Raw genomic sequence first — 13,827 nt, 5'->3', positions numbered from 1 at the left:
ATATATATATATATATTCCAGAGGTTGAAACAATTCTTGAAACGTTTATACAGAATTTTAAACCACTTATAATTAAGTTCAATTTTAATATACACAACCTATCAGAAGCGCATCTCTTATCCAAATATATAAATGAAATTTTGATGAAATATCGATAACGATTAAACAATCACAATGAATTAACTTTACAAGTAAACTGATAGGTATAATAGAGCATGCGAGCGGTTCAAAGAATTCCTTTTATGATATTGGCGTGTCCAAATGACTTTGGACGTGCATCGAATAAGAAATAATCGTTTAAATAAACGATCGAATGCTAAATAACGATCGAATCACAAAAGTAACCGCTCTTATGATGTGCTTATCGTATATGGACTGCATGTGTGATGTAGCCATTATAAGAAAGGTAGTGTTTACGACTGCAATGGAATTCGACGGAACAATAGACATTACCATCGGTTTTAGCGAGGTTTCGGGACTCGTTATTGTTAATGCTTATGTTCCTTTACATATCAATACAGCACGTTGCTAAAGAATATGTTCTGTTCGCGATAATGATAATCATAATAACCTCAGAAAATGTGACAAACAGTTTTCGTTATGCCAACAAACATACTGGTAATTAAGCATAGTGAAATTAATGATTTAATATCCTGCTACTGAAATTGCACTGATAAAACGGTTCGTATCTACATACGTTTTTCAGTTTCATCCATTTAAAATACTTGCAATTACGAGATATCAAGAACGTGTATATTGATAATTAAAACATTTATTCGGTTATATCTTAAATTCTCGCAAATTCGATTATAGAAACAATAAACTTATTGGGACATAAATTTGAATTAAATCGTCCATTAATCTCTATCATTTTCGTACAATATATGCATCGACCATATCAACCGCATATATTCCATAATGTTCACATTGAATAATAATATCGTAACTACATATATCAACAATGATATAGTAACATACAGTGTAACAAGTACAGTGTGTCAATGCGCAGTTTCTGTAATTACATTGCAAGTATGAAAGTACATGCTTTATTGAATGCTGTAAAAAATAATTTGAAGAATTGAACGTTAAGATGTTCAAAAATATTTATAAAACTTGATTCTATAATAACAATTAGAAAGACGCGAAACAGATTGAAAATCTGTTTTGCAGCCAGAAGGCTCTTCCTAGTTAAAAACGTTGAACGCAGTTAAAGGTTACTTAAAATTAATAACGAAAGTGAATTGGTATCACCAAAATAAGATTGTTCAGCTAACAAGAAAAGGATCGTACGGTCGTTCCAAAAAATTGGAATAATTTTTAGGAAAGAGACACGAAAAAAGTGGAAGTAGTAATTTTAGTACAAAATATATTCCTCCATTTGTAATTGATATGTTGTTCTTTTTTAGTACGTAAAAGGTTCACTCTTATACTAAATTCATTTTAAGCAACTTTCAACTTTAGGGAATCGAGGAAAGTACCGATTGTGAAAGTGCACGAATATGTTGGATCTTGGGAAAGTATCGACAAGAAACTTAGGAACAGGTGTATTTATTTTAATCGTTAATCATTCTTCAAGCGTTAAGATTAATACGTAGATTTTGAAAAGTTGTATAATATTGAATAAAATAGGAAGGAAACGTCGAGAAAGTTGTGTAACTTTTAGGTCTGTATCTACGGCACCCATTTTGTTAGGAAAACGTTCGTCAAATCTTGAATGCGTTAACGACGAATTTTTGTGACGATACGCATGTACGTAGGTGCCTACGCACAAGAAACAGGTCTTGTGGTTCATCTCAGGTAAGTGGATCTCCCAAGAGCCAATCAACCAACTTAATTACCAAGGGCACTCTCAGCTTGCTCACAAATCACACACCTTCATAACTCTCGAGTTTGCTGCCTGTCGATAGCTCGGCGACATGATCGGCTTACGAAACTAATGTAAATATCAAGTCTTTACAAAGATTACGATAATTTGCGGTGGAGAAATCTTCCTTTTAAAATAATCGAGTTTTACCACGTACATTGGCATAGGATTACATTTATATACACACGTATACGTAAACATATTTACTTAATAACTAACTCATTATCGAAAGTAATATTTTAAACGAATGAAAGTGCTAAAGTGTAACGATCCGTAGCTTTAGAAATTGTATTTGTATGACATACTTTCATTTTTTTAACTTTTAAATACACACATGTAAGATCATATCTGCTTTAGATTTCGAGTTAAGGATTCTGAGACACCCTGTGTGGATTACATTAAATGTGTAATTTCTTTGAAACAAAGAGTAGAAAGATTAGTCGTGATCTTGTAACCTATTTTCTCTACAGTTTCATTACTTTTTTATCTACAGTTCACAATGTACCCAATTGTTGATACATTGTTCTTCATAATTACCTTCCTCGTGTAAAATCGTACGTATTCGATTAATGCTATCTGTTCCCATGATGTCGCTCTCTTAAGATTTTGTATTATCGAAGACCAAGAAAAGAATTCTTGATACGCTGATTGGCCGCGTGGAATCGCGTACAGCCCTTTGCTATAGCGTTAATTTAAACTGGCGCGAAATCAAGTTGGTTCCCCTTTTCTACGAATGTTTGCGGTTTAATGTACCTTAGGGAGAAATGAAGTCGGTTCGTTCGGTACGGGCCCCCGTATCTTCGCATGTTATTGCGTGAAATGTTTTCATCAGCTTCGCCGGCTAGTCTCTCGCGAAATGAAGAGTTACGACCTGGTAGCGTTAAGGAAATGGTGTACCTTCTTCGTTCACGCACAATCAAGGGCTACGATTTTCCATGTGTAGCACTGCGCCGTTTCATTGACATTTTTAGTACTGCAATGTACACTTATACGAATATCATATTTCTACGTCTCTTTAAAAATAACAGAATTAATATTTATAAAAGGTGGTTCGTTCGTATGTTTCGTAAATACGCGGCGTGCAGATACAATGGCACTACGATCAGGAAAGAAAAATAGCTCTACGGAAAACGAAAAATGGAAAACATGAAATAAAAGTTGTTCATAGAGAAGAAATTGCCTTAAATATGATTGATGCTTTTTGCTATGCTTCGCTCTATTTCATGTCCAGCTATAGATAAATTGTACTTTTAACGAATTACAAACATCGAACATATCGCTGTTTTGCTTTGATAGTGGCACAACTTAAAGTATTTCAAATTCTTTTTTACCGAATAGAAGGTATATATTATGTTTTTACTTTTATCATGCAAAGCGGTATGTATATGTATAATTCCATCAGCTATACGTCAGTAGGCGAAATTATTTACTTGTGCTGCTATCAACATGGCCTTAGTTTTGCAACTACAGTCGTGTTTGCAACTACGTGTTCATCTTCAGTCGTTTTCTAACGCTACAACTGAAGCGTTGTGTTGTTTTCGCGAGTAGTAGCGTATCTTGTGTTAAGTCAGCCTTATAATGTTGCTGAACCGACAGACGTTACTTCGTAAAGTTTAAAACGCCTCTCCTCCGAAGTTTCGAGTTGTGTCAATATCGAAGCAAAGCGGCGGTATCATAAGCGTTTATAGGAATCGTTGTCAATTCTAAAATCAAAGTTGTATATTAAACGGTATAGAAAATGTTCTCATTCGTTTCTAATCTGGAACAAAGTTTATCATGCCTGAATGTGTCCCATTTTGTGCTTCGTATTATCCAACGTAATAAACATAAACGTAGATAGAGAGTACATTAATCTACAGCAAGATGCTTTAAGCCGAGACGTAATTAAGTAATTAAGACGTAATATTTCGAATCAGTTTTACTCGAAAATGGAATATTATAGAAGAAAATCATATTCTACATTTTGGTTTTACATTTTCACGTAAAACCATGTACAACCTTCACTTCAACAACCAACATCGAATTACAAATATTTATGTTCGGTATTTCGATACTTATAAGAATGTATATTATATGAATATATATGCAAAGGTATAAGAATGAAATTAAAAGCAATTCACGACCGAATTTAATGATATTCTTAACATTTGTTAAGCTATTTGCAAATTAAATATGTATAGAAAAGTTACTTACTATGTATAGATATATAGCATAACAAAGAGTGTGGCTATGTTCTACGATATCAGTTTCGAAGATTTATCTAGAAAAATCATATTTCTATGTGCTAAATAGTCTAATAGAATAATATCTTCAAGTATATAAATATATAATAGGATTGTATAGTAAGAGTCATATAAACATACATATATCATGGGGACATAAAAGTATCGTAAAGTATTTTACTGCTGTTGACGAACATGCAATATCGATTGCTATTATCATATGCCAGACGTGAATACTAACTTCTATACGAAATGGTTATTTCTCGATGTTTCCAATGGACGACAGTGAAGTCCGCAAAACTAGCAAGGGAAGACCGGTAATCTACAAATTTAAAAAGTTATGAAACTTTGGAGATAGAGTAGAGGATATATAGGTATATATTATGCAATTTCTTTTGTTTTTTGCTGCACAAATTCACTCTAAGGGTGAAATTGACACCTGAAGATCCGGCTATTTTCTGCTTTTGCGTTATAACTCTTGATAAATTGTTTATCAGCTCCTAATCCAATATCTGCTAATCCGTGATCTAAAATTCAGAAGAAGTAGCTTTTGCCTGAAAACCTGTTTTCTATCTTTTACAGTTCTCGAGTTATATCGCAAAAGCGGAAAGTGGCTGGATTCTCAGGGGTCAATCTTACTCCCTTAGAGTAAATTTGGATAGTAAAAAAAAAGAAGAAGAAAAAATGCATAATACATACCTATATATTCTTTACATATACTCTAAGTTTCATAACTTTCGGAATTTGCGGGTTGGGAATCTACTGTTGTAACATTTCTTGCTATAAGCAATTTCTCGTATTCGGTTGAACTAGAAGTTAATAACTCGTAAAATCGTATTAGCTACTTACCCGAGTTTATCTATATTCTTTATTCGCGTTGTTCGATAGAACAAAGTAACACGGTTTATTTGCAATCTTTTTCGATATCTTAAAAAGCCATGAGATTAGTTTCATGGCGCCATAAATCACCTTGTCAACTATGATATCGTATCTTTTCTTTCTTTCGTTTTCTTTGCAACGCAACGTTCATGGTTGCCGGAACGATGGTATTTCATGTTCCTTGTTTGACGCAAATTTCAAGATTGATAGACACATAAAAGCGTACTATAATTTTCTATTATTCTGAGTCAACATAAGCCGAACGTTATATTTCCGTTATACATATTTCCAGATATTTTTTTATCGGACATTGCCATTTTTTATATTCTTGTGTAGAGAACGTAACATTATTTATGTTAACGAACGATGTTTCTTCGCTCGTATCAAATTGATTAAGATTTCCAAATTTTTCTAACTATAAAATCATGCGATTCGTCGAAGAACGGTATCGAATTTATATCGTATACTCCGATTTTGTTTTATGGCACATATCACGTCGTAAAAATTTATTGTACCTACGTATAATACTTGAACATGAATCGTCGAAGACACGAATCGTTGCGTTCGTAACGTCGTATTTCTGGTACTTTGCAGTTTATTTTATGTGCTTTATACGGCTGGCACAGTTAATCGTAGTAAAACAGAGCAGGATGTGATTCTACATGTAGAAAATAAAAAAAAGATTTGGTACAATATTTTGTCATTTGACAAGTATACTTAAATTTAGCTAATTTCGGATTGAACAAATGTAAATATAATCGACAAGGGTTTATTTTGGAAAACAAAGAGTTATATACTGAGATATTTTTGGGGCTGTTTTATCGTCAACTTGAAGTATGTACATACAGCCAACTGTTTCGAGATTACGCAATTCTCGCCATCTCCTTGTTAGTAAATATCTATTTCCTTTATATCTGTTCTAAATTCTGAAACTACACTCTCGCCGACTATGCATTTATCAATATGCCAATCACAAATATTTAAATGAAGCAAATAAAATATTTGAATCGTAAATTGAATTGGTTGTCAATACTTTTGTATTCACGATTCATGCATAACTAAAAAGATTCTGCACATTTACATATTTTTGAGTTATTGCCAAAACATGTGACTTGTATAATTATTAGTTACGTAATATCTTAATATTTAAGTTTCAAATAGTTGAAAAATGTTTGATATTCGTAATGTAGAATTTATCGCGTAATTTCTAATAACCTGCCGTATCTGTACTCAACATATACTTAAAATTAAAAGTGGAAATTTGAAATAATAATTTTAAATTACGAAGTGGATAGTTAGGAACCTTCACTGTATTTCAGATGTTCGTAGTAGAACATTATATTGTACTCGAAAATGTGTCATTTCAAATATCGTTTTATTTACGTCACTCTCTCATTTAGAATGTAATCAAAATAGTATAAATTTGAAAAAAAGAAAGAAAATTTCGGGAGGTTATTACAACTGACGTCACATAGAATTGTATTCAAACCTCTAGTGTATCATAATTTGTGCCTTTTTTTGTAACGGTTGTGTTGATAGCGCAGAACGTTTCAAAAGTTGAGTCAGTTGATCGTGAAATGAATATAAATTTAATCGCGACGCCATGCCGTCTCGGAATTTCCGGCATTGCTGCTGCACTACCATCTTGCAATTTATATTCCATCTTCGTTGCTCTTTCGACAATTTAACGAGGTCGTCGTATAACAAAAACTTCTGTGTGCAAATTGATATCAACGAAAGGTAGCCTAGAAGCTCTATAACGCTTTATTTTGGTTAATTAATACTTTATGCGTTTGATCTTACTTATATAGACCTACATACATACCATAGAAAATTTGTATGTGCATATTGTGCGTGTCGTATAAAACATTTTAATATTTTATTAGCATAATAGTAATATAACGAGACGCGACTGCCAGTCGTACATTGCCAAAATTTGAATCTAATCTGAAAATATATTTAGAAGTTGCAAAGTATTTACTGCAATCTTATATCCAGTAAAACAGTAGTATACAGTATTAATAGTCACCATAGTCAGCGTGTAGAGAGTGTTAAAGATGGTCTCACTGGATACCGAGACTTATTGCTTGTTTAAATACTCTTATCATCTCTGTAAAATATATTTCACTTATAATATAAAAATATTTTCGAGATCGTTAAAAATTTTACCAATATAACCGTGATAGTTAGATGTGGTTTCGATGCCAATGGAATTTTAAAATATATCGTATTCACAAAACATATCCACAAGTATACGAATACTTTCACCAGCCGTTGCAACTAATATAACGTGAATACATGACATATGTAATGACAGCATTTCTGAAGAAAAATTATTTCTTCGGACGTTTATAGAAATTCTATCAAATTCCGATTTGACTTCTAATACCTTCCAATTTTTTTGAGAATTATTAGACCAACGTAGGTTTGTCATTTGATCGTTGAAGCAGATACGAAGTACTTTTAAGCTCTCATTTATGCCATTTCCAGCTTCGCCGTCGTTCTGAAGTTTGATCGGAAGTGGAAGACATAATCACCCGTTATTTTCGTTGCGTTTTAAGTAAATTTCTGATATAATTTACTTATATGATTTACTTATATCATACTTTTATTATGGTTTTCATCTATGAGAATTACTTGTAGCCACTGGATTAAAATGGAAAATCTCGTACAAACTGCTCAAGCAGTTTCAGTTTTTATACTCAATTAACGTTTCAATTGTTCTTGTAAAAAACTGTGCTCAAAAAATAAATGCTTAGAAGGAAAGAGATATTTCGGAATAATGGTCCATTTCTTGACTCTGTCGTAACCTTTGAAACGTTATGTAACTCCGTCGTGTCTCCATACGTTGTATCGGAAACATTTTAAGAATCACGATTAAGAAGTCGTGAAAACAAGGAAGCACGTTGACACGTTTTTATTTTATTGCAACATAAAAGAGTTTTACTTTATTTGGTAGATGTTTTTTTTTTTTATACTAGCGTATAAAAATATAGTGGAATAGAAGCGTATGGAAATTAAGTTTCAAAGACGCATGAAAGCAACACAGGAAGCATATTCAAAAAGTATTCGTACGCTCCTTTTTTCTTTTTCTTTTTTAGATAGAATAACTTTTTAAAAATTGGACCAAACCACTTGAGTTTCTTCGAGAAGTTGGAAGAATTAATTTACGATGATAACTTGTAAAAGACGACGATGGATGACGTGTAAAAAGAGTTTCAAAGAAATTGCAATCGGTCGCAAAAGCGACGAAAATAGTAAAAGTCACTTTTTACGACTTTCTTATCTGAGTCTATGGAATGTAAATGAAAATTTAAAAAGTAAGTTTTGTCGTTTTATGTTGGTTATATGTATCTGCATACAGAAAATTTTATCGAAATCGGTTAACATTGCTATGAGCTATAAACGGTTAAAAATGGTGAAAGCCGCAGCTTTTCACGACTTTCAATCTACTAAATCTACACCTTACGATGCCTTTCGCTTGTTTCTACATCAATCGATTTCGATCTTTTCAGCGTGTTATAAGTGAAATATATCTACAGAACGTGCTATTTAAATTTTTTATTACAGGTTTAGATAAAAAAAAAATCTGTAAAAAGTGACCTTTACTATTTTCTCCGTAATTCCGATCGATTGCAACTTTTAACAATTTTTTTTACTCGTTGTCTAGCAAACTAATTCTTCTAGCTTCTATAAAAGAACCCTAAAGTCGTTTGATCTAATTTTAGAAAAGTTATTGCGTTTTAAGGAGTGTACGAATATTTTTTACATCCACTGTACATAATCTTGTTTTACGACAAAATGCCTATCCATGTTCATGGAAGTTTGCAACTTGCAAACTTTTAATCGTAAAAAGAACGGCATGAAAATCCTATTAAATTTTAGAAGTTTTGTCGAATTTTATCGGAAATTTTATCGACTTTCATTTATGATCTAAGTAACGTAAAATCAGATGATGAAAGGAAATACTTGTTTGTTATAAGGCATACTCTAAGGGTACTAATTGATATCTCATTAATTGCTGGAAATTAAAATACTTTATATCTATTTCTAAATATTTTTCAGGGGAAAGATGACGAATTATGTGATTTTAGTAGTTATTATAAAATCTATTCCAAGTATCTCTTATTTCTAAGATATAATAATCAACATCTCTTACGGTAAATTAAGATCGAAGTTCCTTTTTCGTTGCGTTTTGTACTTACGTTCTAAACAGCATTTAATTGCGTCGGAATCAACACGATATGACGTTACATGGTAGAAATGTAAAGAACTGAGTGACGTGATATGTTACTTGAGAGAAGAATTCTCGTATATTTTTTATTTACGAATTGGTTTCTAAGGAGGTTGTTCATTTATGATTGGTTGATTCTGTTCCAATAAAAAGTGTAATTCGCGAATAAGCTAAATAAGTCAATGTCTTATTGTTCTTTAAAAATGACTGTAGAGTAAGTCTTCAGAATCTCAATGGGAAGTTTTAGAAAGTGACCACGATGTTGTCTATAACGATGCACGATGAGTTGCATAACCTATTACAAGTGAATATCTCTTAAATAGAATAAGTTATCGACATCCTGCTTATTAGAACACCTATAATTACAAAGGATACAATATTCATAGTGCGTGAGATTTGTTCAAACTTTGTTGTCGAGACCAGTTTCTCACATCAAAATCACATAGAACATGAAAAGAAGGAGACATTTGCTTCTATGTAATTTTGAAATAACTTTGACAGATGAGATGTGTGGTGTATTCTGCATATGGATATTAACTTCGATTTAACGATCTATTTAAAAATATTTGGAAGTTCAAGACTACCTATGAGTCCTGTTACGTCGCGCGGGACATCTGCACTCGCTACCTGGCAGCCAACAGCCAACCTACAGTCTTCCCGATTCTCAATAGACCCACGGACCCACCATAAGACGTTAACTTTCAGCTTCATTGTTTCCACACATGTTCGCCAGTCAAATTGCATGTCTGGAGAATTCTCTAATTCTAGAAATATTTTCAGCTTATGGCTGGATCTTGGAAAAGTCCTTGAGTTTATTAGGCGCTCTTAAGAATCACGGAGAAAGCGGACAGTCACCAGATGGGAAAAGCTAACACATGTCCATCGGAAAAGGCTGTTTTTTCGTCAGGAGCAAAATCCACCACCGCTCTACGTTGGTGGGAGACTTCTGCATATCCTGTTCATCAGAATGGGTCATAACCAATCGGCATCGCGGATCGTTACCCTCACTTTCTGGACGAAAAGTGTGAACAACGAATCCGCGTTCTTCGGTCAAAGGGCACACCCACACCAAGCTTTCCTCCGAGACACCTTAAGGGCAGTCCAGCACTCTCGAGCAAGTGCTCAAGCAGTCATCAACAGTTCTACACTTATTCTTCACCGTTAGAATAGTCAACACGTCATAACCGAGTTTCATACCTTAAATCAGTCAGTTACTTCACTTATACATATGCATCAGTGTAACTATTTTTCTATATAAAGTTGTTGGAATAAACATTATTTTATACCTGTTAATTCAGTGTAAATTCAGTTGAACCACCCCTATTGTAAGAGAAATCAGGGGATCGATCATTTCGTGGCGTCGATTATTTAATCGTAACGGGAATTTACGACTCCCGTTGACGTGCCTTCTCGCGATCGCGTCTCTCCGCGAATGGTCGACGAAACAAGTCCTTTAAACTCCGTATCGTGACATTTTGACACCGCGAAACTAATTAGTTGGCGAGTAGTGATAACAGTTACTACGTATTATTGAATTAATTCCACCATTAGGAAGTAAATTTCGTCTGTCAAGATTTCTTAAACAGATCATTGTACTCAGCAGGTCGTGTGTGGAATTTTATTTAAAACGACTAATATTTAAGTCTGATAATTCGAAATTTATTGTGTATGAAAGAAACTCACAAACGTATACTGCGAACAATGTATCCTTTGTAAATATGTGTAAATATACCAACATATCTCAACGTTTCGTTTCTCATAAAATATATTCATTTGTGGTATGATAGTTTGCGTGGTGCACCCTGTTGCAAATCGTCCCAAGGATTTGTGGACGCTAATTGTCAGCATTAAAAAGATTTCAATCTGGTACTTACTAACTTACCTTTCTCCTTCCCTCTCTCTCTCTCTCTCCCTCCTTCTCTCTTTCTCTCTCTCTCTCTCTCTCTCTCTCTGTCTTTTCCCCCTTCTCTTTCTTATTCTATGAGTGCATACGTTCATGTTCGTAGATGTTTATATTTTGACAGAATTTTTTATCATATGCATTTGCACGTAGCAACACAGGCATTTATCATGCATAATCTTTAACATAATTCATCACGTATTTTTGTAAAATATTCATAAGTTTACATTTATTCATATTAAAATTTCGAAACTTTATCTCTCTGTTGTATCAATTAATACTTACACATGTAGAGCAACACGTTAAAGCAGAGAGGTCTATGTAACTTTAATTAATGAGTTATTGCAGTATAATGTGAAATTATAAATAATGTATTTGCCGAGAGAAAATTCTTGTAGCGCAAACTTCCAAATCGCGAGGCTTCAAGACAATCTTTTTGTACATATAAAAATGTTTTATCTTTTATTTACTCTTTGTTTATAGTACAATGTAATTGATAATTTACTATAAGCAGTGATTGTTTCACCTAAATTGTTTTCCGGATGGAATTTACACCAGAACGTTATATTATTATTTATATTATTATTTCTCACAATCCATTTTTTACACATTTAAATTTAATTTAACACGTTTTTTTTATCTCTTTATGTACTCGAAACTTTTTTTGGTACCTTTTTCTTGTATTTGCTCTTCGACTTTGGTTTAAGTTTTTTGGAACAATTCAATTACCTGCCGATTTTTTCTTTTTATTCTGTTTCTTTTTCTCTCTCCATTTATGGAAAACCTATTTGTCGCGAAATAAAGTGGCAATATCGAGTTCCGAGAGTCCTTTCAATACATCAAATTACGACGAATTTTCCCCAATTTCATCTTCAATACATACGTTAGTTTTGGTCGTCCATTTCGTGTTTAGATTACGACACATTATTTTGTCGTCTTGTATTCTTGAATTGGTGAAATTACTATTTTCCTTATGAAGGATAATTTACTTGATATATTTACATATAATGATCCTTACAAGCGTATGAAATAAAAATTGCACTACAACGAATACAAATAAAATGAAAATTTGATCGAAGATTTTTATTTGAAACCTATTTAGTATTTATTTTACATTGGATTTTTATATCGGCAATCTTCTATTCTACTTTTTCATATGCACTGTATTTTTCAACGTTTTCTTCGGTAACCTATCTACCGTATGAAAACAGAATTGCATCGTTGAATGTATGGAAACAAAATCTGAGAACCTAACCCCAACCTAACAATTTCGATACGCCATACGAAAGCTTATATTTTAATTTCATTTCTTTTTATTTCATTCATTTTGTTCACGCGTACGCATTCAACCTGCATTATTTGCCAAGAGGATGTGTCTTTCATCGATTTCTGGCAATGTTTTCCAACGAAGAAATCGCCGATAAAATAATCTGCTTTCAAAGTTTAGTTTGTTTTTTAGTTTAAGAATCGAAACGCGAAAAAGAATACGTAACGATGATAGTTGGTTTGTCAAGTAGGCCTGCACTTGCGGAGCATCGAAGAACCGAGGATGACGGCGGAGACGGCAGCTCCTTGTGTGCAGGGGATGCAAGGGGTGCAAACTGCTATGGCTGGTCAGGGTACGTTGCAACAGGTGCAAGATGGAAAGTCCGCCGGTGGTTACTATTCTTCGACTTCCGCCGTCTATGACCCGGAATATGCCCGCATGGAGGCTTGGCTCGACGAACATCCCGACTTCGTCAACGACTATTTTCTCAGGTTGTTATCAAAGTGATCATATAGTTTGAGATACGTTATTACGATATTGAATTCGGGTTGATGATCATTGCGTCTATGAAAGGTCTTTATTAAAAGATAAAGGTGACTTATTTTTATTAATATGTTTGCTAGTACAGCAGGTACATGGAGCACCATAACGTCCACCGAAGGATACGTTTTATTCCTTGTACTTTTGTACAATATACTTTTGTTATAAACAGTAACAGTACATTCCTTTTTGTTAATCAAAAAGCACCAATTGCAATGTTTATTTATTCCGCAGTATAAGTAGAATTAAATCTAAATTAATTTTGGAACACCAGGTATATCGGGTTGTAACATAAATGAGGACTTCTTGTAGGCAACCGTGTAAGTGGCAGACATCGAATTTTGTAGAACAGTGAAGTATCTTCTTTGACTTCAAATCATTCTCGAAATTTAATTTGTTCTGATGATAGTGCGGTCTTAAATGTACAACAATCCAAATTCGTCATAAAATTTTCTATTCTTTGGACTAATATAGTAGAAATTCGTCAGAAAAAGAAATGCATTTGTAGAAAAGTCTGTATGTGTTATTTATTAGTTGCAGAGAAAACCAAATGTGTCATTCATTTAAATTTTCTGACACGGTAAGTACCGATCTTCTTTCTCTCTAGATAACTTGTATAAAAACAAAAAATATATTTTTTCAAGATTTATTACAAAATCTTTATTACAAAAGTATATTTTATAATATTCCGAGTAAGAATTATAAAATTGATAGTATTTAGTATTCGATCATGTTCATCACTTAATGGCATTTATATTGTTTGGTATAGAGGCGATGTTGCTCGTATTTGTGGCATCACCATTTTTTAACACTATTAGAAATTTTTACTTTTTTAAAATTTAACATTATTATTACAAGTAGAAATTGCTCTTAAATTCTGTACCACAGTGTTCCCATTGATATGTAGGACGTTATACGATA

At 33.1% G+C, this 13,827-nt stretch overlaps 1 protein-coding gene across 12 annotated transcripts in view; it reads left to right on the top strand.

Moving 5' to 3' along the window:
• The window catches only part of LOC122571844 (dual 3',5'-cyclic-AMP and -GMP phosphodiesterase 11-like), a 151,091-nt gene that overhangs the window by 121,784 nt on the left and 15,480 nt on the right, over window positions 1-13,827 (top strand). For 8 of the 12 annotated variants that reach the window (XR_006318253.1, XR_006318250.1, XR_006318252.1 and 5 more), the window contains one exon: window positions 12,614-12,857. Coding sequence is in view for 8 of the 12 variants with exons in the window: in XM_043736070.1 (XP_043592005.1) it covers window positions 12,614-12,857 (244 nt within the window). In the remaining 4 variants the exon portion in view is untranslated. The remainder of the gene's footprint in view (window positions 1-12,613; window positions 12,858-13,827) is intronic. The other 4 variants (XM_043736075.1, XM_043736074.1, XM_043736071.1 and 1 more) reach the window with 1 other exon arrangement.

Source organism: Bombus pyrosoma, linkage group LG10, assembly GCF_014825855.1.
Source record: "Bombus pyrosoma isolate SC7728 linkage group LG10, ASM1482585v1, whole genome shotgun sequence".
NCBI lineage: Eukaryota > Metazoa > Arthropoda > Insecta > Hymenoptera > Apidae > Bombus > Bombus pyrosoma.
Note: the sequence above shows the minus strand (reverse complement) of the source record. Positions and strands in the feature narration are given on the sequence as shown.